We start from the raw sequence: 19,914 nt of genomic DNA on the forward strand, positions 1-19,914 counted from the left end.
TGCATCACATGAGACGTGCCGGGTATGTGTCCATCAAAGAAACCACAGCCAATAATAAAAGCAACCGCCAACCACCTGCGAGGCAAATCCTGGAGGTCTGCCCTCTGCAGTATGTTTTGGGTTGCCCCGCAGGCTAAGAGTCCAGACACCGCACTAAAACCCCAGAGGGATCTTTGCGCATGGCATGACCAGGGGAGGGGAGGAGGAAGCGAAATCGCGCGACAGCAATTGCCTGTCTACGGAGAACATTGGACATTATTCAAGATACTAATTGCAGTAAGGGCGATTGTCAATTCTTTGCCTGTAATGGCCGCGTCATTGGAGGATTCTATAAGGAAGAATGTTGACCAGCGGCCCCATTCGAATAAAGTATCGCCTCTCCAAGCTAGTACCTTATCCCTACAAGTCTTTAAGTCTTAAAAGGGGTCAGAAGAGCAGGAGATGAAATGAAATCAATTCTAGAGCGGATTCTCCCCGATGAGTTGACAAGGTCACACCAAGTTAGTAGTCTGTAGTAATTGCCATTCTGTTCATGCATTAGTAGTCTGTTCTTTTGGCCGTCAAGTAGTCAAATCACCTAGACTACCTTACCTACCCGTATAGGTGCTGTAGTCCGCCAACTTACCACTCCTTAGTCTACTTACATTCTCGCCCCACTGGAGATCTTACCATCGGACGGTCCTTGAACGGCTCGCATGGTTGGCCACCGTCTTCTTCGGCGCAAAAGCTCCAAATTCTCTTTTCTTTCTCTCATCCCTCCCTTTGGTGATTGATTTCTCTCAATCCCCTAATATCTTACCCGATATCATCGTCGCTCCAGCTCACTTTTGTGCGAACAGTTCCCGAGTTGCAATGCGCCTAGTATAACAGCTATCTTCTCTTCCCGACCGAACCATTTTATATGCCTTCCCACATTGTCACCTTTGACGCGATACCATACTACCATCATATTTTTTCCTGACATCTAAGAACATATTTTCTACCGTTTCATTAACTGGGTGAGAGAGCTTCTCTAAGCAGGATTTGTTTGGTCTGGCACTACTGTGTTTTATTCCATCTGCCTACTGCCCCTGCCCTACATGTCTGCTTCAACCGTCTCCGCCTCCACCTCCACCGCCAACTTCCCAGCCGATTCTCGCTCTGGGCCCCGCCGACGACTAAGCCTACTGCGAGCCTACACTCAGAATCATTTTTCGCCTCATACCTCTTCCTCTTCTGCAAATTCCCAGCGCTCTTCTCGTCGACATACCTTCAGCAGTCGTGTCTCTTGGTTTTCTCCTTCTGCCTCGTCGACTAGTCCGGAGTCTTCGTCTCTCCCTTCAGCGGGGACCTCCAATCCAGCTCCATGCCCAACAAGCGATCAATCTGCTCTCGCTCGTTATAGTTCCGCCTTCTTTCCTAGCTACCGCGCTATTGACGTAGATTTGGAAACCCGTGACCTCACAACAGACTCGTCACAGTCGACCCCTTCGAACGACTCCGGCGGTGAAAATTCAGTCGAGGCGATGGCGCGTTCAGGTGCTTCGTCAGGGGCCCCGAATGCACGAGACGACCCGCGAGCATCGAGCTCATCGGCCTCAGCAAATCCCACCACAAACACTTCTGAATCAGCAAATTCGACGGCGAGACAAAATTCCTCGTCTCCTGGCCCGAAGGGAAAGGCCACCATCCGCTTCTTTCCCCATCAAGATTCCAGCCAAAGCTCCAGGCCGTCCTTGCACTTCATTCCTATTTCGCGAACTCTCCCATCGGAAAGTAGTGTAATCCGTGTCGGCCGATACTCGGAGCGCGATGGTATGCCTGTGGCTAATCCTACCGAACCTTCGGATGCCCCTGTCGGATTCAAGTCAAAAGTTGTGAGTCGGAAGCATTGCGAGTTCCTTTATATAAATGGGCAGTGGCATATCAAGGATGTGGGGAGCTCTTCTGGGACCTTCTTGAATCACATGAGGTTGAGCCAGCCCAATATGGTGTCGAGGCTCTACACTATCAAGGATGGCGACATCGTACAACTCGGTATCGATTTTAGAGGCGGCGAGGAGATGATCTTTCGATGCGTGCGGATTCGCATAGAGTGCAACCGTTCCTGGCAGCAACAACCCAATGAGTTCAAGTACGGGAGATCTCCTTGATCGGCAGAAATATGTTCAGGGATGGTGAAGCTGACAGATTCTTTAGCAAAAACACTGCAAGCCTTATCAGGAACCTTGGCAAAGGGGAAACCGCAGATTATTCAGGTTGTCGCGAGTGCTCAATCTGCCTCGGCTCGGTCCTGGTTAGTATTATTCACTGGAAAATGATATTCGTGAAACGACTGACGACTGACTTGACTTACAGCGACCTTACCAGTGCTTGTTCATGGCGGCTTGTGCCCATGTATGGCATTACAAATGCATCAGCCGTCTTATACATACTCCCGAGTACCCGATGTTCCAGTGTCCCAACTGTCGTGCATACACAGACTTGAGCGCCGAGGTGGACGATTCCAACGACGCGAACGATTTGGATACTGGCAAGGAGAAGGATGATATCCAGGAGCCTGCGCAGACGTCAGCAGCAGGGGCTTCATCTGGAAGCCAAGAACCCTCAGCGGAATCTGATCCGGCAGCAGCTCCTACGCAAGAGCGCACGGAAAGCAATCGTCGAACAAGTGACGTACCCGCTGAGGAAGGACTAGCCGATAACATCGAGAACATGCGGCTTCAGGACGATTCTCCTTCTACGTCCGAAGCAGAGGCAGAGCGGACTCCGAACGTGACATCCGCCTCTCCTGAGCCGGCTGCGAGCAACATTACTTCTGCTCCCACAACAGGTTCCGATGCCTCCGTTCTTCCATCCCACCCCGTCGCGATTAGACAGGCGCGCTCTGACACACCTTTCCGCTCCGAGTCGTCCGATGACAACCCGCTGACGCCTAGAAACGATTCAGGGCCTCTGGCCTTTGATGGCAGAGCTGGCATGCCATGATTGCCGAGGAATGCCCATGTTGAACAGATCAGCTTGGACATCTTCCAAACTTGCACCTCTACATATGAGGGGCCATTTCTTATTCTGTTCAAATCAATCTCTTTCTCTGCAGGAGTTTTTGTGTCGCCGGTTATTTCCTATGCTGCTGTCTCGCTATTGCCCTGCTCTTATTCACCTTTTCGAGACACGTCATCAGCCGCCTACATATACCCCATCGTTGCACCCCGTCTGTTTTTTTCTTTTTGCATTTTTGTACTCGCCCACATCATCCCGGCTTCGGTCTTTGGTCGAGATGATTGGATCTATCTAGCGCATTGCATTTTGATCATAACATCCAGCGTTTCCGCATTGTGACAAGTTCTTCGAACCATGTATCTCCATGCCCGGCTTAGGCGTTGGCATCCTTTTCTCGCTTTCAGAACTATATTCGACGACCGTGTCCAAGTTTGGTGTTTGTATTGCAGGTTGGATAACTTGGCTTTACTCATATCAACTACCCTCGCTTAGCGTCGAGCATGGACATATGCAGGTTCAGGTATGATTAGTAGGTAGTTTGCCTGGGCCGCACTGCAGACAGGTTCTCAGTCATTAACTGTGCAACCAGTAGCCTTTCCTCTTTCTTCATCAACAAGACGCACGCCCTCTGTTAGACGTCATCTTTGGTCCGTTGCAGTGGTGTATACCCCGCCTGGCCAGTTGGCTCTTAGATTCAGATCGCCCCTGTCTGTGCTTGATTAAGGGCTGCCACTCCTCCATCTCGAATGTACTGACGATCATTACTCTAAACACACCTTCGCCATGACGAGGTGAAATCCCCAACCATCTATATAAGCATCGTTCTCGTCACCTCACAAATTATAATTCAATTGAGCCGCAATAGCAGACTAGTAAACTCTGGGCTTGCCAGATTTAGACTCGTGTATCCGTAGTTCTGAGTCTGTTCAAACTTCGTTGACCGCTAGATTGTCTGAAACGGCCGCCCCTCCTGCCCGCTAATTATCCTCATGTTTACCTGTTTGTTTTGATAAACAATCCTTGCAGTGGTCAACGATTTTGTTTTCGGTGGGAGATATCAGGACAAAGATGAGAGTCAGTACGAGCGACCCTCCCTCTCCGACGCTGGAGCGCCAGAACGGCACTACGTTTAGCTTTCGACGCGAGGGCGCGCATCATCATCGGAAGGGGACGCATCCGCATTTACTGTCGAGTCGGAGGAAGCCGAGGAGGTATGTATTCTTTCATTGCATTCTTTTCTATTTGCGGGTGGTCGATATTAAGTTGTTTAGATGGCCGTTAGTTTTCCGGTTCATCAAGGGTGCGATCCACGGTGCGATTCTAGTGCCAGTGTGCCTGCACGCGCTGTTTACGGCGTTCGTCGTCTACCTTGACGAGTATGTTTTTGATACAGTCGGTCTGCCGAATAGCATTGTATGTTATGATAGTCTCAGGAGTCGCGGCTGTTTGTGTGTTTTGCTGATAATAGCTCTAGATCCCGTCTCTGTCTATTGTCGTGGGTTTGATGCTCGTGTTCCGCAATCAGACATCCTACAATAGATTCTGGGACGGTCGCAATGGCATGAATACAATCACCACGTGTGTACGCAATCTCGTCCGTACGGTTGTCACGAACAGCTACAGTGAGCGCGGCCCTCCCACCCCTGCTGAACAGCAGGACATCGAGCGGACGATCCGTGTGCTCATGGCGATTCCCTATGCTGTGAAGAACCACCTTCGTGATGAATGGGGCGCGGCATGGGCTTTGGGGAGCGATGTCAATGAGAATGGTACCGCGGTGTATGACCCGGACTACGAGAGTCTCCTACCCGTGGGTCTGGAGGGTCATGAGCACGACGGGCTGGGTCTACCTTTCCAGTTGACCTTCTTTGTGGATGGGTTTATCAAACGGGGCGTGGAACGGGGGTGGTTCAATGCTCCTGGGGCGAGTCAGATGCAAGCCCAGCTGAACTCGTTGACAGATGCGTATGGGAGGATGGAAACAATCAAATTGACTCCAATACCTATCGCCCATTTGTGAGTATTCTCTTGATCTTGTTGAAATCGCTTGCATGATGCTGATCGCACGAGTAGAATCCATCAAAAGCAAGTCCTCGCGCTGTTTGGATGTGTGCTCCCATTCGCCATGGTCGATGACATGAGATGGTGGGCGGTCCCGATAGTCAGTCTTGTGATCTTCACGTTATACGGCATCGAGGGCATTGGCTGTCAACTCGAAGATCCCTTCGGATATGACCGCAATGACATCAAGATGGATGCCATAGTTGGAGATGCCAAAACCGAAGTCGGTGCTGTGCTTTCAGAGTGGCGGAAGCTTATGGCTTCCGTTCAGGCAAATCATCCACCTGTGGTTGGGAATGGCGTTACCGAGGAAAGGAAAGCTAGCTTTGCGCCTCCTGATATGTTCTTGAGGGCTGCCCGGAGAGTATCAAGGCAGTGATTACTGCCCCTCCACATACCCTGCAATACCTTGTTGTCCACATGTTGCTCTGTACACTTGTATGTCATAAACATGATTCTATGATGCGCAACGCGCCGAGATTTAGATTCCTCACATGATGGATCCTCCTCTGAGGGTAGACACAGTCGCAATTTGATTAGTATCTGTATCCATGATGTAGCAGCTAGGCTTCTCTCTGGAGACAGCATGTGTGTTGTCTTGCAGCGTCAGTATTTGATGTGGTACCGTCTCGGCTGGTTCCGAGGTCCACAACATCCATGATCGGATACTCCAGTCGTCTGCAGTCATTCTGGATCGTGTGATTGGAACATATATCAAAACGTCCCACCGATGGGGCATGGGGTACTCGAACGGGTGGATCGGATGACACAACCACTTTACGCGCCGCTGGAAGAGGTAGCGTACGCGAGAGGGATGTTAAGTTTCCACCAACGAGAGAAGCCGCGCTCAGAGCGGACGGACGACTGCATGGTTTCTTCTAAGGATGACCTCCGCCCGTCGTTCTTCACAGGCTGGTGAAACATTGATTGGCGCAAGTACCTCGGTAGGCGCAAGATCCTGGCAAGTGGGCAACGTCAGCACGCAATTATATATGCATGAACAACCAGACTCATGCTTCCAAAGACATCTTAAACTCCGAGATATACACTCCAAACACAATGACAACGAATGACCAGCCCGTTGTCATAGTAGGCGCCGGCCTAGCAGGCCTTGTAGCGGCCTACGAGCTCTCCAACCGCAATATCCGGTCCATCATCGTCGACCAGGAAAACGAAGCCAACCTCGGCGGACAAGCATTCTGGTCCCTGGGAGGAATCTTCTGCGTAAACTCAAGTAACCAGCGCCGACTCGGCATCCGCGACAGTCGAGAACTGGCCATGGAGGATTGGTTCAGCAGCGCAGCATTCGACCGCGAAACGGACCATTGGCCCAGAAAATGGGCGGAAGCATTCGTGAACTTTGCGACAGATCAGATGGAGTCTTACCTCAGCGCATTGGGCGTGCGGTTCGTTAGTGTGGGCTGGGCTGAACGGGGCAGTGGGCAGGCTGGCGGCCATGGCAACTCTGTTCCGCGATTCCATCTCACATGGGGAACGGGGCCGGCGATCGTCGAGGCGTTCGCTGGTCCTGTGAAAGAAGCGGCGAAGAAAGGGCTGGTTGAGATTCGATTCCGGCATCAGGTTGATGAAATCATCGTTGATGGGGAGACAGGAGCTGCAGTGGGTGTTCGTGGGCAGGTGCTGGAGCCGACAGACGTAGAGCGAGGCGTTGCTTCTTCGCGGAAGAGCGTTGGTACCTTTGAGCTTCGGGGCGCTGCGGTGCTTGTCTCCTCAGGTGGCATTGGCGGGAACTTGGATTTGGTGAAGAAATACTGGCCGGTGGATCGGCTGGGTCCCAAGGTGCCGCAGTCTTTCGTGCTGGGGGTTCCTGCGCATGTTGATGGGCGCATGATCGATATCTCCCAGAAAGCCGGAGCCAGTGTGGTCAACAGCGACCGGATGTGGCATTACACTGAGGGATTGACCAACTGGAACCCGATCTGGCCCAAGCATGGGATTCGAGTCATTCCTGGACCATCGTCTCTCTGGCTTGATGCTACGGGAAAGCGGTTGCCTCCGTTTTTGTATCCAGGCTGCGATACGCTTGCTACTCTACGGCATATATGCTCGACGGGATATGATTATACCTGGTTTGTCTTGAACAAAAGCATCATCGCCCGTGAATTCGCCCTCTCTGGGTCAGAACAGAACCCGGATATTACCGGGAAAAGTATCCTCCTTCTGCTTCAGCGGATATTCGGTTCCAACGGCACGGGCCCTGTACAGGCCTTTATGAAGAATGGAGAAGATTTCATCGTGGCGACGTCTCTGAATGATCTACTTGAGAGAATGGACGACCTCGGACAGAAACATGGAGGTCCTCCTCTGGATATGGACCAAGTTAAACGGGAAATTCAGCTCCGTGATGCACAGGTAGATAACAGCTACAGCAAAGACGCGCAGTTGATGCTAATCCAGAATGCCCGCAACTTCTGGCCTGATAAATTCAGCAGAGTTGTCAAACCTCACAAGCTCTTAGAGCCGAGCCACGGACCCTTGATTGCCGTCAGAATGAACCTCCTCACCAGAAAGACCCTCGGTGGACTAGAGACAGACCTGAGCGCGAATGTTATTCGTCAGGACGGGACTCGCTTCACGAACCTGTACGCTGCTGGTGAAGTTGCAGGTTTTGGAGGTGGAGGTGTGCATGGCTACAATTCCCTTGAAGGCACGTTTCTGGGGGCTGCATTTTCTCAGGACGAGCTGCAGGCATTGCCATGGCCGAAAGTTTGGCGAAGGCCCCTGCGACACAGTCCTCGTGAGCTGTATCAATTATTTGTCGATTCATAACGGAGGCTCCAGTGCCAGAACACCGTCCAGTATGGAATCCGGACTGGCTTGAGAAAGGACTTTAGTCACGGCCTGTATGTCGCTCCCGTATTGCAAACTTCTGTCATCTTCAGGTTCTGCTAGGACAATTCGATGGCGAAAGGCTTTCCTTGCCGCCAAAGCCACAATCGAGGGAGTCAAATAGTCAATCCCGTGTAATGTTGCGAGTAATCTGCCAGGGATAATTAGGTGCATTCTTTAGGGAAACAGATTAGCTGGACATACTTTGAGAGTTTCGTAAATTGCATGTTTGATCGTGCTGTGATGCCCCAGCAACAGCGCGGCTTAGTCGCAAGAATACAACAATATCTTGCTGATACCGTATTATGTCTGCGCCAACTGAGACGGAGGTGCTTAGCTGTTGTATTTGGTCCAGTAACTTTAACCCAATTCATTAGCAGGCGGCCAGTCCAGAGGTAGAAGGACACCATACTTTTTGGTCAACCGCTAGACTCTGATTCTTTAGCTGAGCATCCGATTTACGGACTACAGACGAGGCTGACAATTGTCCATCTGAGAGCCAGTCGGTATTTTCTTCCAGATGAACATAGCCGTCCGTAGGATCATGAAAGTGAGAGAGGATGAGGTGGTCGTTCTGGTTGGAGGTCAGTGAACAGACATCTATTGCACAAACAAAGGCGCGCACCAGGTGATGATTCAAGCGAGGATTAAGCTGGTCCGAGCCGCGCACCACAAGAGGGACGAAGAGGAAGTCAGGCGGAGCCTCTATTGGCCCATGATTTGTATTCAACCGTTTGGAGCGCATCAACTGTCGATGGTTCAGCCAAGTATCGTGGTGATGATTCAGAAATCCTACCTCCAACGCATGAAGTTGTACAACCCCATCAACATAATTGAAGTTCTTGGCGATAACGACGTCGACGACTTTCTTGTCCCCAAAGACATTGCGGAAACCAGGAGACCTCGTACGATCTCTTGCCTCCGTGGTATTGTGATGGGTTGACAACTAGAATGGTTAGTCCTAGTCGTGTAGTCAAGTCTGTGGCTATCACCATACAGATTCAGCCCCCTTACGCAGGCGTGAGTAGGGCGCATTCGCCTTGGATACGTCCGACAGTAGAACTTCGGAGTAAAAATCCTCAAAGGAGGTAGCTGACGAGCATTCCAGAATTTTGCACGTGCGGCCGAAGACACTCGAGCATATCTATAAAGGTATTAGAAGCTTGTTGAGGAAGGAGCGAACAATCAGTGTACAAAATTACCAGGGCCAGTTCTTTCGCAACGTCATGGATGCAGTCATTTGTTGTCTCAATTAGACAATGTTCATGAGCAGCAAGAGATAGTAGAAGCGCGACTTCAAGATCTGAAAGATCCGAGACAAGATCGCTTATGTCTCCTTTATCATTCATGACGATTGCTCCTGGGCCATGGTGTTGACGCTACTCGAAGCGAAATGGATGACTGTTTGATGAAAGCTAGGTAACAAGGCGTAATGGCACGTAATGATGCCTAAGGTATAGTTTGACCAGATCGGGATTAGCGCAGGAGCAGGACCCCATGTCGACCTTCGGATAGGAAGGCAACAGACCGCGGTCAATCAGTCCAAGCTCACTACCGCATTGGACTGATACGTGTCTCTGCACTGTGTATCTTTCATCAATGAATATAAATAAGCACAATTAATGGCGCCGTCAAATCCTCTTGCGAATTGGGCGCGACTAGGGGACAGTTTTTACAGGAAAGTCTCCGTGTATGACGCTATCTTTGACGAGGATGTGGACTTGGACAACTACATTGTCGCCGGCGCCCCATATGGAGGAGCTATTGGTATGTTACAAGCGTGATTATTATCTGTCTCAATGGCTGATGAGATGAATAGCACTTCATCGGGACGAAAGCAAGCCGTACATGTTTCGTGATGCACATACAGCTAGATCAAGCATTGACATCTGTTCGTGCTCTGGAAAGCACATAAATCGCATCAATGTAAGCTTCCTGCCATATAATCAGGCAAAGCTAAAGCCTGCGATGTTGACGTACTCATGCTAATCCTGTAGTGGGAACATGGGACGATTCGAGGGCTCGGCTGGTCCGAAAAAGAAGAGTTGCTAGTCATCACAGAAGACGGAACAGTCCGCAGATATTTCGGCTTGTATGGCGACTTTACATCCTTTTCTCTAGGAAATGTGAGTCAGTTTAAGTATATAGCAGAGCCATGAATGCTAAACTTATCTGGCAGGGAGCTGAAGAATATGGCGTAAGAGCATGCAAGTTCTGGAATAACGGCTTTGTCGCTCTGCTCTCAAATAACCAACTGATTGCTGTCTCAAACTATGATGAGCCGCGACCCAAGCTGCTAGCGCCGTGTCCAGAAGGAGAAGTTTCTTCTTGGTCTTTGATTCCGCCACCATATACTCTTTCTCGTTCAGTAGAGGTGCTACTGGCAGTCGACAAGACTATATTCTTGGTTGATTCTTCAGAAGCAGAAGACAAAGTGCTTCAGAATGGACCATTCAAACATGCAAGCGTATCACCTACTGGTCGATTCGTGGCCCTTTACACCGCCGAGGGGCAGGTCTGGGTAGTGAGCAGTGATTTTCAGAGTAAACACACCGAATATGACCCACAATCTCGAGTGACTCCTCGTACCGTCGACTGGTGTGGTGATGACGCTGTTGTCATTGCATGGGAGGATGAGATACATCTCATCGGTCCCAACGGCGCTGCTGCTAAGTGAGTCATCTTCTTTGATCTCCCTGTCTGCAGAAACTTACCATGTGAAGGTATTACTACGATGGCACTGTGCATGTGATACCCGAATGTGATGGAGTCCGATTGATTACGAACGATAACTGCGAGTTCTTACACAAAGTTATAGGTAAGGGGAGCACGATTTGCGGCATAGCGACGGCTAACAAGTAGGCTCGGTACAGATGTCACTGAAGCCATCTTCAGGCTTGGTTCCACAAGCCCAGCTTCGGTCCTTCTGGATTCGGTAGATCTCTTGGAGAAAAAGTCGCCCAAGGCTGATGAAAACATACAACGCATTCGCTCCAGTTTACCAGAAGCGGTAGATATCTGTGTCAAGGCTGCGGGTCATGAATTTGATGTCTACTGGCAGAAGAGGCTGCTGAAAGCTGCTTCGTATGGGAAGTCTGTCTTGGATCTGTACAACAGCGATGAGTTCGTCGAAATGACGGAGAAACTTCGAGTGCTGAAAGCAGTGAGGGACTACCAAATAGGGCTGCCTATTTCTTATGAGCAATATCTGCGACTCACACCGGAGAAGCTCATCGAGCGTCTGGTTAACCGCCATGAATATCTGCTTTCCATCCGAATATCCGAATATCTTCAGATTCCAGCGGACAAGATCTATGTTCACTGGGCCAGCCAGAAGGTCAAGGTGTCCACAGTCGACGACGAAGCCGTTTGCAAACTCATTGTGCAGAAATTGGAAGGCAAGCCCGGAATATCCTTCGAGCAGATTGCTCAAGCTGCATACGACGAAGGACGCGCTCACCTGGCCACACAGCTTCTGAATCACGAACCGCGGGGTGGTAAGCAAGTTCCGCTGCTGCTGAAGATGGAAGAAGACGAAGTCGCCCTGGACAAGGCGATCGAGAGTGGAGATGATGATCTTGTCATCTATGTACTCTTGCACTTGAAGAGCAAACTCCCTCTCGCCAGCTTCTTTAGGATGATCAACACCCGGCCCGTTGCCTCGGCATTGGTCGAAGCGAATGCTCGAGGGGAAGATACAGAGTTACTGAAAGATCTATTCTACCAGGATGACCGCCCTATCGATGGGTCAAATGTCGTCCTATCGGAGGCACTGAATGCGACAGACTTACCGCATAAAACTGAGAAACTCCTTCTCGCATCGAAGCTCTTATCGGATTCTAAGGATGCAAAAGCGGTTCTACAGCAGAAACTGCTCTCTGAAGCGTCACAATTACTCAAGGTCCAAGAGGCTTTGGACAAAGACATTGCAGATCGCTCAGAGTTTGTCGGCCTCAGCTTGAATGATACCATCTACAGACTGATCAAATCGGGCTACGGAAAACGAGCGCATAAGATTCAGAGCGAGTTCAGGATGCCGGAGAAGACTTATTGGTGGTTGCGATTAAGAGCCCTGGTCGCTAAGAGAGACTGGGGTGAATTGGAAGAGATGGCCAAGAAGAAATCCCCGATTGGGTGGGAGGTAAGTAAAACACTACCCATATCCTAATATCTCATTGAACACTCCCCACATCCTGATATTTCATTGAGCACTACCCACGTCCTGATAAAAACACATACTCACATACAGCGTGATAGCCTTTCTATAATGAAGTCCTAGGTGCTGGCAACACCAAGCTAGCTTCGCTATTTATTTCGAAATGCACCAACCTGCCCGTCGAGGAGAGGATCGAGATGTGGGTGAAATGTGGAATGATCGTAAAAGCCGGAGAGGAAGCCCACAGAGCAAAAGACGTCAATACTCTTGAACTCCTTCGGGCAAAAGCTTCGGGACCAGCCGTTGCTGAAATTGAGCGAATGATCAATCAGCTCAGACCAAGAAGATAGCTGACTCGAGATATTCATTGTCTTATTCCATCGAGAATCTCAAGTAATGTCATCATCAACGTCGATGTCGGCATGCTCATTTGCCACAGGGTTCTGCGTGACCTCCGCCGGCTTTGATGTCCGCTTTTTGGTTGCCGGCGCACCAGCAACATCGACCATAGCATCATCGAGATGGGTATCATCATCCTGCTCTTGAAGAGCTTCGAACATGGACCCAGATACATTGCGATTTAAAGATTCCCAGTCAGACTGAACGACACATGTCAGCGTTAGCATTCTCACAGACATAGACAAGAAACCTTCATACCCTGCGTGCTTTGACCGTTTTACCCCGGGAGACACTCTTGGCCACCTTCTTCTCCAGCCGAGAGTAGACAATTTCAGCTCTTTCAATGGCCGTTTGTTGTCTCATGCGCTGTGCTCTTGTTTTGGCCTTGGCCTTTGATTTTTTCGACACCCCAGCATTGGCGCGTTCGTTCAGAACAGATTCTCGCTGTATGACAGTGTTTTCGGCTCGTGGCAGTGAAGTCAACGACTTGTCGACATCGAGACTTGGGGAAGCCGCCCGCCGAGCAGCGCGAGAATGTATCGACTTGGCTATAATTCAGAGTGACGTTAGCATCAAATCGTACTTTCGCTCGTAGTTACTTCGTAGAAAACTTACGTCTCGCTTTGGCCATTTTGTGTTTAAGATACTCGAAATGAGAAATGAAAAAATAGTCAGGACAAAGTTGTTGATGTGGGTGGAGAAGCCGCTTATCGATAGGAAGAAAAGTTCCGGTGACCGACAGAGACCGCAACCGCAGCCCGCGGCTTCTTTTCGAAAGGCTGACGCGAGCTGGCGAAAGACAATCCTTGTTCCATACAGATGCAACACCATCTTCTTTAACCTTCCGCTCTCATTTGATGCTCCAAAAGACTCTATGCTGTCGTCGTTTTTTACTTCTGGTTAGCCATGAATGCTCGAAGAGGGGGATTCGACTTCCTCGCTCAGAGTCCTTTCCACAACCCTCAAAATAGTCAGCATGAGACGTTTCTGCAGCAGTTGCAGAGTAATAATAACACTCTGACCTACGGAGTTGCGGCTGGCCTTTTGGCTTATTTTGTCTTAAATTACCTCGGAGTTGCGCCGATTTCGATACCACGAGCTCTGTGGAACCTCATAGTCTATTTGACACCGTCTCGAATAGTTGTTGCCCTGGATTCGAAGACATCGAACCTAGATTCAACTGACAAGGACCTTCTTTCCATGAACTTTCAAGCGAAGAGCGAAGCAATGCAACGTATCCTTGGACTCAACAACTCCTCCCTCTCCTCCTTTCTTCCCTGTTCTACGACCTTTTCAGGATTCGGTACAGCGTTACTCGGCGCCAAGGACAATCTGCCCCCGGGACTCGGAAACTGGGACAATTCATGCTACCAGAATAGCATCATTCAGGGTCTAGCATCTCTGCGCTCGCTTGCGGAGTTCTTGGAGCGCAACATCCGGACATTAGGGGATAAAGGATCCTTTTCGACTCATCAGGCTCTCAAAGGCGTCATCGAGCGATTAAACAGTGCTGATAATCATGATCAGCGGCTGTGGATTCCGGCGGAGCTCAAGTCGATGAGCAGTTGGCAGCAGCAGGATGCGCAGGAATATTTTTCGAAAGTTGTGGGCCAGGTCGATCACGAGGTGCAACAGGCTACGAAACGCCGGACGAGGAATTTGGGGTTGAAAATGGCAGGGCCGGTCGAGAACATCATCGGGGCAGAAGCTTCACATACAGATGCGGATGACGCAGACGTTCCATCTCCTTGTGCAACTGAACGGCACCCGACGCGCAACCCTCTAGAGGGCCTTCTTGCGCAAAGAGTAGGTTGCATGAAATGCGGCTGGACCGAGGGTCTTTCCCTCATTCCGTTCAACTGCCTTACGGTGCCACTTGGGGGCAACACGAATACGACGTACGGCAATGCCTTGATCAGTATATGCACCTCGAGCCCATCGAAGGTGTGGAATGTGCAAAGTGCACCCTTTTACGCGCCAAGGACCAGCTAGAAAATCTTCTTAAACAGATCGAAGAAGACATGAAGCTGCCAGATACACCTGACTCCTCAAAAGTCTCAGGAGCGCTCCGGACCTCCGCTGAAGAGCGATTGCGGGCTGTTGAGGAAGCACTAGAAGAGGATGATTTTGCGGAAAAGACCTTGTCGAAGAAGTGTCATATTCCGTCGAAGAACCGCGTCACGTCGACCAAATCAAGACAGGCGGTAATCGCGAGAACGCCGAAATGCCTTGTGATACATATCAACCGAAGCATGTTTGATGAGAATACAGGGATGCTCAGGAAGAATTATGCTGCCGTCAGGTTTCCCAATGTACTTGACTTGAATGAATGGTGTCTGGGGACAAAGTCATCCAGTTGGGGTCAGATGGACACCGAAAGATGGGGTACCGACCCTAGGGAGTCTATGCTCCCTGAAGCTGGGTCGGCTTCCGATGTCTCCGGCCGCTTCTTCGAGTTGCGGGCGGTGGTTACGCACTATGGCCGCCACGAGAATGGACATTATATCTGCTACAGGAAATACCCGTCTGATCTTTTCCCGGCCCACGTTCCAGACACCGTGCTGGAGGCGGATGGTGAGAAGGACAAGGCTGAACGGTGGTTCCGACTCAGTGACGACGATGTACAAATGGTCAGTGAGGCAAGCGTGATGTCTCAGGGTGGTGCTTTTATGCTGTTTTACGAAGCCGTCGATCGGCAGCGCTCAGAATATACTCGGACTGAGGGAACATACGCAGTGGAGGGCAAGAAACTCGAGTCCGTATGCAATGTCGCAACATCAAACGATATGTCTACGACGTCCACGATCACCGACGGTTCTCCTGATACCTCCCCGGCGACAAGCGTATCCGCTACAGACAGATTCGATGTGCCCCTTGACAAGCTTCAGCTTCTGACTGATGATCATGCAAGTTCACTGGGCAAATCTTCTGTTGAGGTTACGCCTTAACTACGGCCTAAACCAACACTTTCCGAATTATGTATACTGTTTATAATGATACCCCAACTGCGCATGTTTTAGGCGTTCATGGATGGTCGTTCTTCTCCCGAGCTTTGTTCTGAAAGCGAAACTTGTTCTAGTATAATTCAAAAACCTATCAAAATAAGAGCAAGTAATACCATGCATATATATCCCGCTGAAAAAAATTTGGATTCTTGTCAAAACGGTTAATGTCTTTCGACTATGTGCAAAAAGTTATTCCGATGCGGGGAATCGAACCCCGAGCTGCTGTGTGAGAGACAGCGATGTTAGCCATTACACCACATCGGATTGTGATGGAAAGATTTTACAAATTATGCTATATGTCGCATTCCCATACTGACACCTTGACCTCGGAATGTACTTGTATTCCGACAACGTCGAGTCGGTACAGCTTGATATGTAGTCTGATGAAAGCAGAAGAGCACCAGATGAAACCTAGCTCAGTATGTGTAACAAGATGCGACAAGACATAAACATGAGACCCCCAACCTAGGCACCCGCTAAAACTGTACACCACCTCGAACGCCTTTAACCCACCCAAAAAGAAGATAATGGAACAAAGCGCGATCAAAAGACCCCAGCCCGAGTCATAACATCATGAAACTGTTCCAGCGTAACTCCGGCGTTAAGTCCGGCGCCACCATTCGCCTCAAGAATCATATCCCTGAGTAAGTCATCACCGAGGTTATCCTCTTTCAGCTCGCGCGCAATGCGCCTCAGATGCCCCAATGTAATCGGCCCATCTGTTCCTTTCGTGAAAAGCTGAAACGCCGCATCCACCTCTGCGGACATCGCCTCATCAGACCGCGACCTCAATTTCGCCGCCGCGACTGACACAAATGGCGCATACGGGACGAAGCCGGTATTCGTTGGATCGACCGCGGAGAGAATCGAGTGGAGCTCGCTTGAGTCGGAAGGAGGGAGACCTAGCGCTCTTTTGCGTTCCGTCAATACCGCGTTCCACGCTGGGTTTGGAGTTGTAGATAAATGGGCAGGACCTACACGAGCGCTTTGCGCACGTCCTCGCGGGGAATAACGCCTTCTTTTTCATTGGAAAATTCTTCGGCTGTGGTTGAGAAGAGATGGAAGACTTCTTTGATCTCGCTTTCTTCTTCGGCGCTGATGTCGTTTTCTTTGGCGAGTTTGGATTGGCGTGCTTTCTTTGGGGCTGATGAGGTGGCGGGGGCGCTGCGCTTCTTTGGGGCTGAAGGATGGTGAATTAGTGGCGCTGGTGATGGAAAAGAGAAGAAAGGTGGGAACATACCATGTCGCAGGGTTGAAGTGCAGAGTATGGCGCAGTTGACTTGGAGATGTTGTCTTCAAAGGAAGAGATGTGGGTGCGGAGAAGGAATGATCTCCGAGTGGTCCATGGGTGATAGCTTCGCGATAAGATCTACAGAGTTTCTACCAGGGGCTTTTTGTCAGGGGCCTCATGGGACACTTTCCAGCAATTGCGGTTTTGGGTTTCGATAATCAAAGGCTTTCTGCATGATAAGATAGCATTCTAGACACATGCCAGTAGGATAGTATCTGATCGAACATGACGGAATCCTCGTGACGGAGATCGGCTGACGTGATCCAATTGGTGCCTGTATTTCCTGCAACTTTTGTAGCAGATGCAGCCGGTCGATCACATCAAATCTTTTGACAAATCTAAGATAGTTTTTTTTTATTGATCTTCTCTTGGAATACAGGCCGTTGTTGTTGTTGTCAAGTAAGGTCTTCATTTGATTCGACTGGACTCGTTCCTGCCTCATCCACATCAAGATGGATGTAGAGCTCTATGTCTATGACCTCTCCAAGGTAGGATTATCTGCGAAGTACTTTTTTTGCATATACTAATGTGCTCTGTAGGGGCTCGCAAGAATGGTATGGCTTTACCGCACATTCCCAGACCCAGCAGTGGTTGTCCTGACATATTGCAGTATTCGTTGGCATTGACTGGAACTTATATCGATGCGATATATCACACGTCTATTGTACTCAACGGGGTCGAGTACTACTTCGGCCAAGGAATTCAAACATCTGTCCCTGGCAGTACACATCACGGACAGCCAATGGAGAGGTTGCTTCTCGGGAAAACCGAGCTCCCCATCGACGTGGTCGAAGAGTATATCCAGTCGCTTGCGTCGATTTATACGCCAGAGGTATGGCACTCTTACTCACCCTCGCATTAGGCATAAGCTAAAGCGTCACCGACAGTCGTATGACCTCTTTTTGCACAATTGCAACAATTTCACACAGGATCTTGCAATGTTCCTGGTCGGAAAGAGCATCCCAGAGCACATTCAAAACTTGCCTCAGACATTCTTGAGCACCCCTTTTGGGCAGATGATGAAGCCGCAAATTGAACAGGCATTGCGCGGTGTGACGCAGGCTGCAGCGCCGGCTCCTCAGCCGCTTCCCAGGGCACCAGTCACAGCTGCAGGGCCAGCGCGACCTGGCACTGTACGACAGGTCAGCAACGTCAGCCAGCTCGAGGAACAGCTCGAATCAGCGGTCAAATCGTGTGCAGTCATCTTCTTCACCTCAGCGACATGTCCACCCTGCAAAGTTGTCTATCCTACCTACGATGAACTGGCGGAGGAGGCAGGTGACAAGGCCGTCCTCATCAAGGTCGACATCAGCGCCGCCTACGACGTCAGCATGAAGTACGGGGTACGAGCGACGCCGACCTTTATGACGTTCCTAAAGGGCAAGAAACTCGACGAATGGAGCGGTGCAGACTCGGCCAAGCTGCGCGGCAACGTGCGTCTACTCATCGAGATGGCCCATCCGACACATCGCCATCGCCAACTCCATCTCCCCAGCTTTCAGCGTCATCTATCCAACTTCGTCATGTACAAGAAGGTCCCTCCGCTAGACAAACTAGTTCAGAAACTCCAGCCGCACCACGAGGACCCGCGTCTCAGGTCCATGATCGCCTTCATCACCGCCCGCTCATCATCAACCACGCCCACCAGCCCAGCAGCAGACGTCGCCCTTCCCGACGCCCTCCCAACCTTCGCCTCCTACCTCCAGTCCACCTTCCACGCCCTCCCTCCAGAGAACCACTTCGCGCTCGTCGACCTCGCCCGCCTCCTCTTCCTCGACACAAGGGTATCAAGCTTCTTCGCCGAAGAACCCAACCACACCACCCTCCTCACCCTGCTGTCCCCATCCACAAACCTCTCCTCCTGCCCCTACAACCTCCGCATCGTCATGCTCCAGCTCATCTGCAACCTCTTCAGCTCCCCACTCTACCTCGACCATCTCACCACAAACGCCGCCAACAACAACAACCTCCACACCACAGTCCTAACCCTCACAACCTCCTCCCTCCTAGACCCGCATCCGAACCTCCGCACCGTCGCCGCTTCCTTAGCCTACAACCTCTCCGCCGCAAACCACAACGCGCGCTTCGCCGGCCACCCCGATAAACTCACTGAGGAGGAACAGGTCGAGCTCACCGCGTCGCTGGTTGAAGCGATTGCCCAAGAAGCGGAGAGCGCGGAGGCCCTGCATGGGCTCTTGTTTGCGCTGGGGTTACTGGTCTACGAGGCGCCGGCGGATGGGGCGGTCGTTGATCTTTGTCGGGCGATGGGGATTGCGGAGACGGTGAAGGCCAAGGGGGAGATGCAGGTTTTTGCGAAGGAGGGGTTGATCAGGGAGGTTGGTGGGGAGTTGCTTGGGAAGGGGCTGTAGAGTACTATAGATTTCTTCAATTGTATCTTAGGACATCATAATACAGTAATGATTAGAGCACTTGTTGGAAGAGTACTTGTCCAGGTGAATGTTACAGTGGATTGTATGTATCTCGAATACATTATTCTAACTACTTGCATGGAAGAGATTAAACATATGCACCCGAATTAATAGTATTTGCAATGCTATGCTATGCTACCTCATGCGGTGCAAGCTATGCTAGCAGATATGCTTCAAAATCCGACCAGAACACGAAAGCAACGCAAGAGCTGTGATGTAACAGACTCGGGGTATGAGACGCCAGAACAGGATGTGACCAAAGTACAAGACTGGGTATCTAAACACAGGATATCAAACGCTAAAAAACAAGGTAGGACAGATGGGTCTCATGCTCGCTGATGATGAAGAAACGAAGAAAGAATAAGCCCGAAATATGGAGAGGACAGAGCGCCGGCTATGCCCACCAACGCCATCGCGACAACGCATCAGAACAACGAGAAAAGAAAATGTGATGTAAAAGGAGGCAGATAAGACCGGGCCGGGAAGACTCGAGATGGCCATCAGGCCTGGACAGCAACTGCGACAGCATCATCTCGGGTGAGTCATTGTGATTAGGTACAATGACTTGATCGAAGGCGCCTGGCACAATGGCGGTGAGATCGTGAAGATTGATAGGCTGATCCGTGGCGCAAGAACCCCCTGTCAGTGTTGCAGACGAAAGAACGCCACGACGATAAGCAGGCGAGGGAAGGGAAACAGGGCGGAGACCGGCCAGCAGAAGGAGGGGGATGACCAGTTGGT

The 19,914-nt window shown here is 50.6% G+C and overlaps 9 protein-coding genes and 1 non-coding gene across 11 annotated transcripts; 6 read left to right on the plus strand and 4 right to left on the minus strand.

Moving 5' to 3' along the window:
- Positions 1-1,079: 1,079 nt before the first annotated feature.
- On the plus strand, positions 1,080-2,967 carry P174DRAFT_418599 (FHA domain protein; the record flags this gene model as incomplete). The annotated part of the gene is made up of 3 exons (XM_024824704.1): positions 1,080-2,113; positions 2,179-2,275; positions 2,338-2,967. The coding sequence occupies 3 exons, from the start codon at positions 1,080-1,082 to the stop codon at positions 2,965-2,967; spliced, it is 1,761 nt and encodes a 586-aa protein (XP_024686250.1).
- A 995-nt stretch (positions 2,968-3,962) lies between these two features.
- P174DRAFT_502201 (bestrophin family protein) lies at positions 3,963-5,497 on the plus strand. Its single transcript, XM_024831075.1, has 4 exons — positions 3,963-4,193; positions 4,254-4,395; positions 4,457-4,998; positions 5,056-5,497. Exons 1-4 carry the CDS (start codon positions 4,051-4,053, stop codon positions 5,420-5,422), a joined length of 1,194 nt encoding a protein of 397 aa, XP_024686251.1. The 5' UTR covers positions 3,963-4,050; the 3' UTR covers positions 5,423-5,497.
- A 572-nt stretch (positions 5,498-6,069) lies between these two features.
- On the plus strand, positions 6,070-7,805 carry P174DRAFT_510630 (putative 3-ketosteroid-delta-1-dehydrogenase; the record flags this gene model as incomplete). The annotated part of the gene is made up of 2 exons (XM_024831695.1): positions 6,070-7,684; positions 7,741-7,805. The coding sequence occupies exons 1-2, from the start codon at positions 6,103-6,105 to the stop codon at positions 7,803-7,805; spliced, it is 1,647 nt and encodes a 548-aa protein (XP_024686252.1). The 5' UTR covers positions 6,070-6,102.
- A 22-nt stretch (positions 7,806-7,827) lies between these two features.
- Positions 7,828-9,242, minus strand: P174DRAFT_458285 (uncharacterized protein; the record flags this gene model as incomplete). Its single annotated transcript, XM_024829636.1, has 7 exons — positions 7,828-8,044; positions 8,098-8,156; positions 8,177-8,251; positions 8,306-8,467; positions 8,519-8,839; positions 8,891-9,037; positions 9,096-9,242. The coding sequence occupies 7 exons, from the start codon at positions 9,240-9,242 to the stop codon at positions 7,828-7,830; spliced, it is 1,128 nt and encodes a 375-aa protein (XP_024686253.1).
- A 196-nt stretch (positions 9,243-9,438) lies between these two features.
- vp16 lies at positions 9,439-12,820 on the plus strand. 2 transcript variants are annotated; one of them, XM_024823269.1, is made up of 7 exons: positions 9,439-9,660; positions 9,713-9,819; positions 9,891-10,019; positions 10,073-10,566; positions 10,617-10,711; positions 10,767-12,034; positions 12,151-12,820. In XM_024823269.1, the coding sequence occupies exons 1-7, from the start codon at positions 9,516-9,518 to the stop codon at positions 12,397-12,399; spliced, it is 2,487 nt and encodes an 828-aa protein (XP_024686254.1). In that variant the 5' UTR covers positions 9,439-9,515; the 3' UTR covers positions 12,400-12,820. The 2 variants fall into 2 exon arrangements, with proteins under 2 accessions (XP_024686254.1, XP_024686255.1); XM_024823270.1 differs by lacking the exons at positions 9,439-9,660; positions 9,713-9,819; positions 9,891-10,019; ... (1 more) ...; positions 10,617-10,711; positions 10,767-12,034 and having other exon boundaries at positions 12,149-12,820.
- P174DRAFT_418604 (Alb1 domain-containing protein) lies at positions 12,439-13,079 on the minus strand (the record flags this gene model as incomplete). Its single annotated transcript, XM_024824705.1, has 3 exons — positions 12,439-12,648; positions 12,707-12,996; positions 13,064-13,079. 3 exons carry the CDS (start codon positions 13,077-13,079, stop codon positions 12,439-12,441), a joined length of 516 nt encoding a protein of 171 aa, XP_024686256.1.
- Positions 13,080-13,261: 182 nt separating this feature from the next.
- On the plus strand, positions 13,262-15,396 carry P174DRAFT_510633 (ubiquitin-specific protease UBP1; the record flags this gene model as incomplete). Its single annotated transcript, XM_024831696.1, has 2 exons — positions 13,262-14,317; positions 14,368-15,396. Exons 1-2 carry the CDS (start codon positions 13,355-13,357, stop codon positions 15,394-15,396), a joined length of 1,992 nt encoding a protein of 663 aa, XP_024686257.1. The 5' UTR covers positions 13,262-13,354.
- A 249-nt stretch (positions 15,397-15,645) lies between these two features.
- P174DRAFT_t44 lies at positions 15,646-15,717 on the minus strand. The gene has a single exon. It is a non-coding gene; the product is annotated as a tRNA-Glu (tRNA).
- A 71-nt stretch (positions 15,718-15,788) lies between these two features.
- On the minus strand, positions 15,789-16,748 carry P174DRAFT_449256 (EF-hand superfamily Ca2+-modulated protein). Its single transcript, XM_024828825.1, has 3 exons — positions 16,690-16,748; positions 16,432-16,633; positions 15,789-16,363 (listed from the first exon to the last, which is right to left on the minus strand). The coding sequence occupies exons 1-3, from the start codon at positions 16,694-16,696 to the stop codon at positions 15,997-15,999; spliced, it is 576 nt and encodes a 191-aa protein (XP_024686258.1). The 5' UTR covers positions 16,697-16,748; the 3' UTR covers positions 15,789-15,996.
- Positions 16,749-17,122: 374 nt separating this feature from the next.
- On the plus strand, positions 17,123-19,249 carry P174DRAFT_439427 (bifunctional C97 family peptidase/thioredoxin family protein). The gene is made up of 4 exons (XM_024826796.1): positions 17,123-17,232; positions 17,284-17,298; positions 17,355-17,576; positions 17,632-19,249. Exons 1-4 carry the CDS (start codon positions 17,197-17,199, stop codon positions 19,111-19,113), a joined length of 1,755 nt encoding a protein of 584 aa, XP_024686259.1. The 5' UTR covers positions 17,123-17,196; the 3' UTR covers positions 19,114-19,249.
- The last annotated feature ends 665 nt before the right edge of the window (positions 19,250-19,914 follow it).

The sequence above is a fragment of the Aspergillus novofumigatus genome (assembly GCF_002847465.1).
Source record: "Aspergillus novofumigatus IBT 16806 chromosome Unknown P174scaffold_2, whole genome shotgun sequence".
In the NCBI taxonomy this organism is placed as follows: Eukaryota; Fungi; Ascomycota; class Eurotiomycetes; order Eurotiales; family Aspergillaceae; genus Aspergillus; species Aspergillus novofumigatus.

Coding starts and splice junctions, on each gene's coding strand:
- P174DRAFT_439427 (XM_024826796.1), top strand. CDS start 17,197: ATGGATGTAGAGCTCTATGTCTATGACCTCTCCAAG. Junction 17,577..17,631: donor CGTCGATTTATACGCCAGAG/GTATGGCACTCT, acceptor CGTCACCGACAG/TCGTATGACCTCTTTTTGCA.
- P174DRAFT_449256 (XM_024828825.1), bottom strand. Junction 16,364..16,431: donor GACGTGCGCAAAGCGCTCGT/GTAGGTCCTGCC, acceptor GGAACGCAAAAG/AGCGCTAGGTCTCCCTCCTT.
- P174DRAFT_502201 (XM_024831075.1), top strand. CDS start 4,051: ATGAGAGTCAGTACGAGCGACCCTCCCTCTCCGACGCTGGAGCGCCAG. Junction 4,194..4,253: donor AGTCGGAGGAAGCCGAGGAG/GTATGTATTCTT, acceptor TAAGTTGTTTAG/ATGGCCGTTAGTTTTCCGGT. Junction 4,396..4,456: donor TCGGTCTGCCGAATAGCATT/GTATGTTATGAT, acceptor TAATAGCTCTAG/ATCCCGTCTCTGTCTATTGT.
- vp16 (XM_024823269.1), top strand. CDS start 9,516: ATGGCGCCGTCAAATCCTCTTGCGAATTGGGCGCGACTAGGGGACAGT. Junction 10,020..10,072: donor CATCCTTTTCTCTAGGAAAT/GTGAGTCAGTTT, acceptor CTTATCTGGCAG/GGAGCTGAAGAATATGGCGT. Junction 12,035..12,150: donor AATCCCCGATTGGGTGGGAG/GTAAGTAAAACA, acceptor ACAGCGTGATAG/CCTTTCTATAATGAAGTCCT.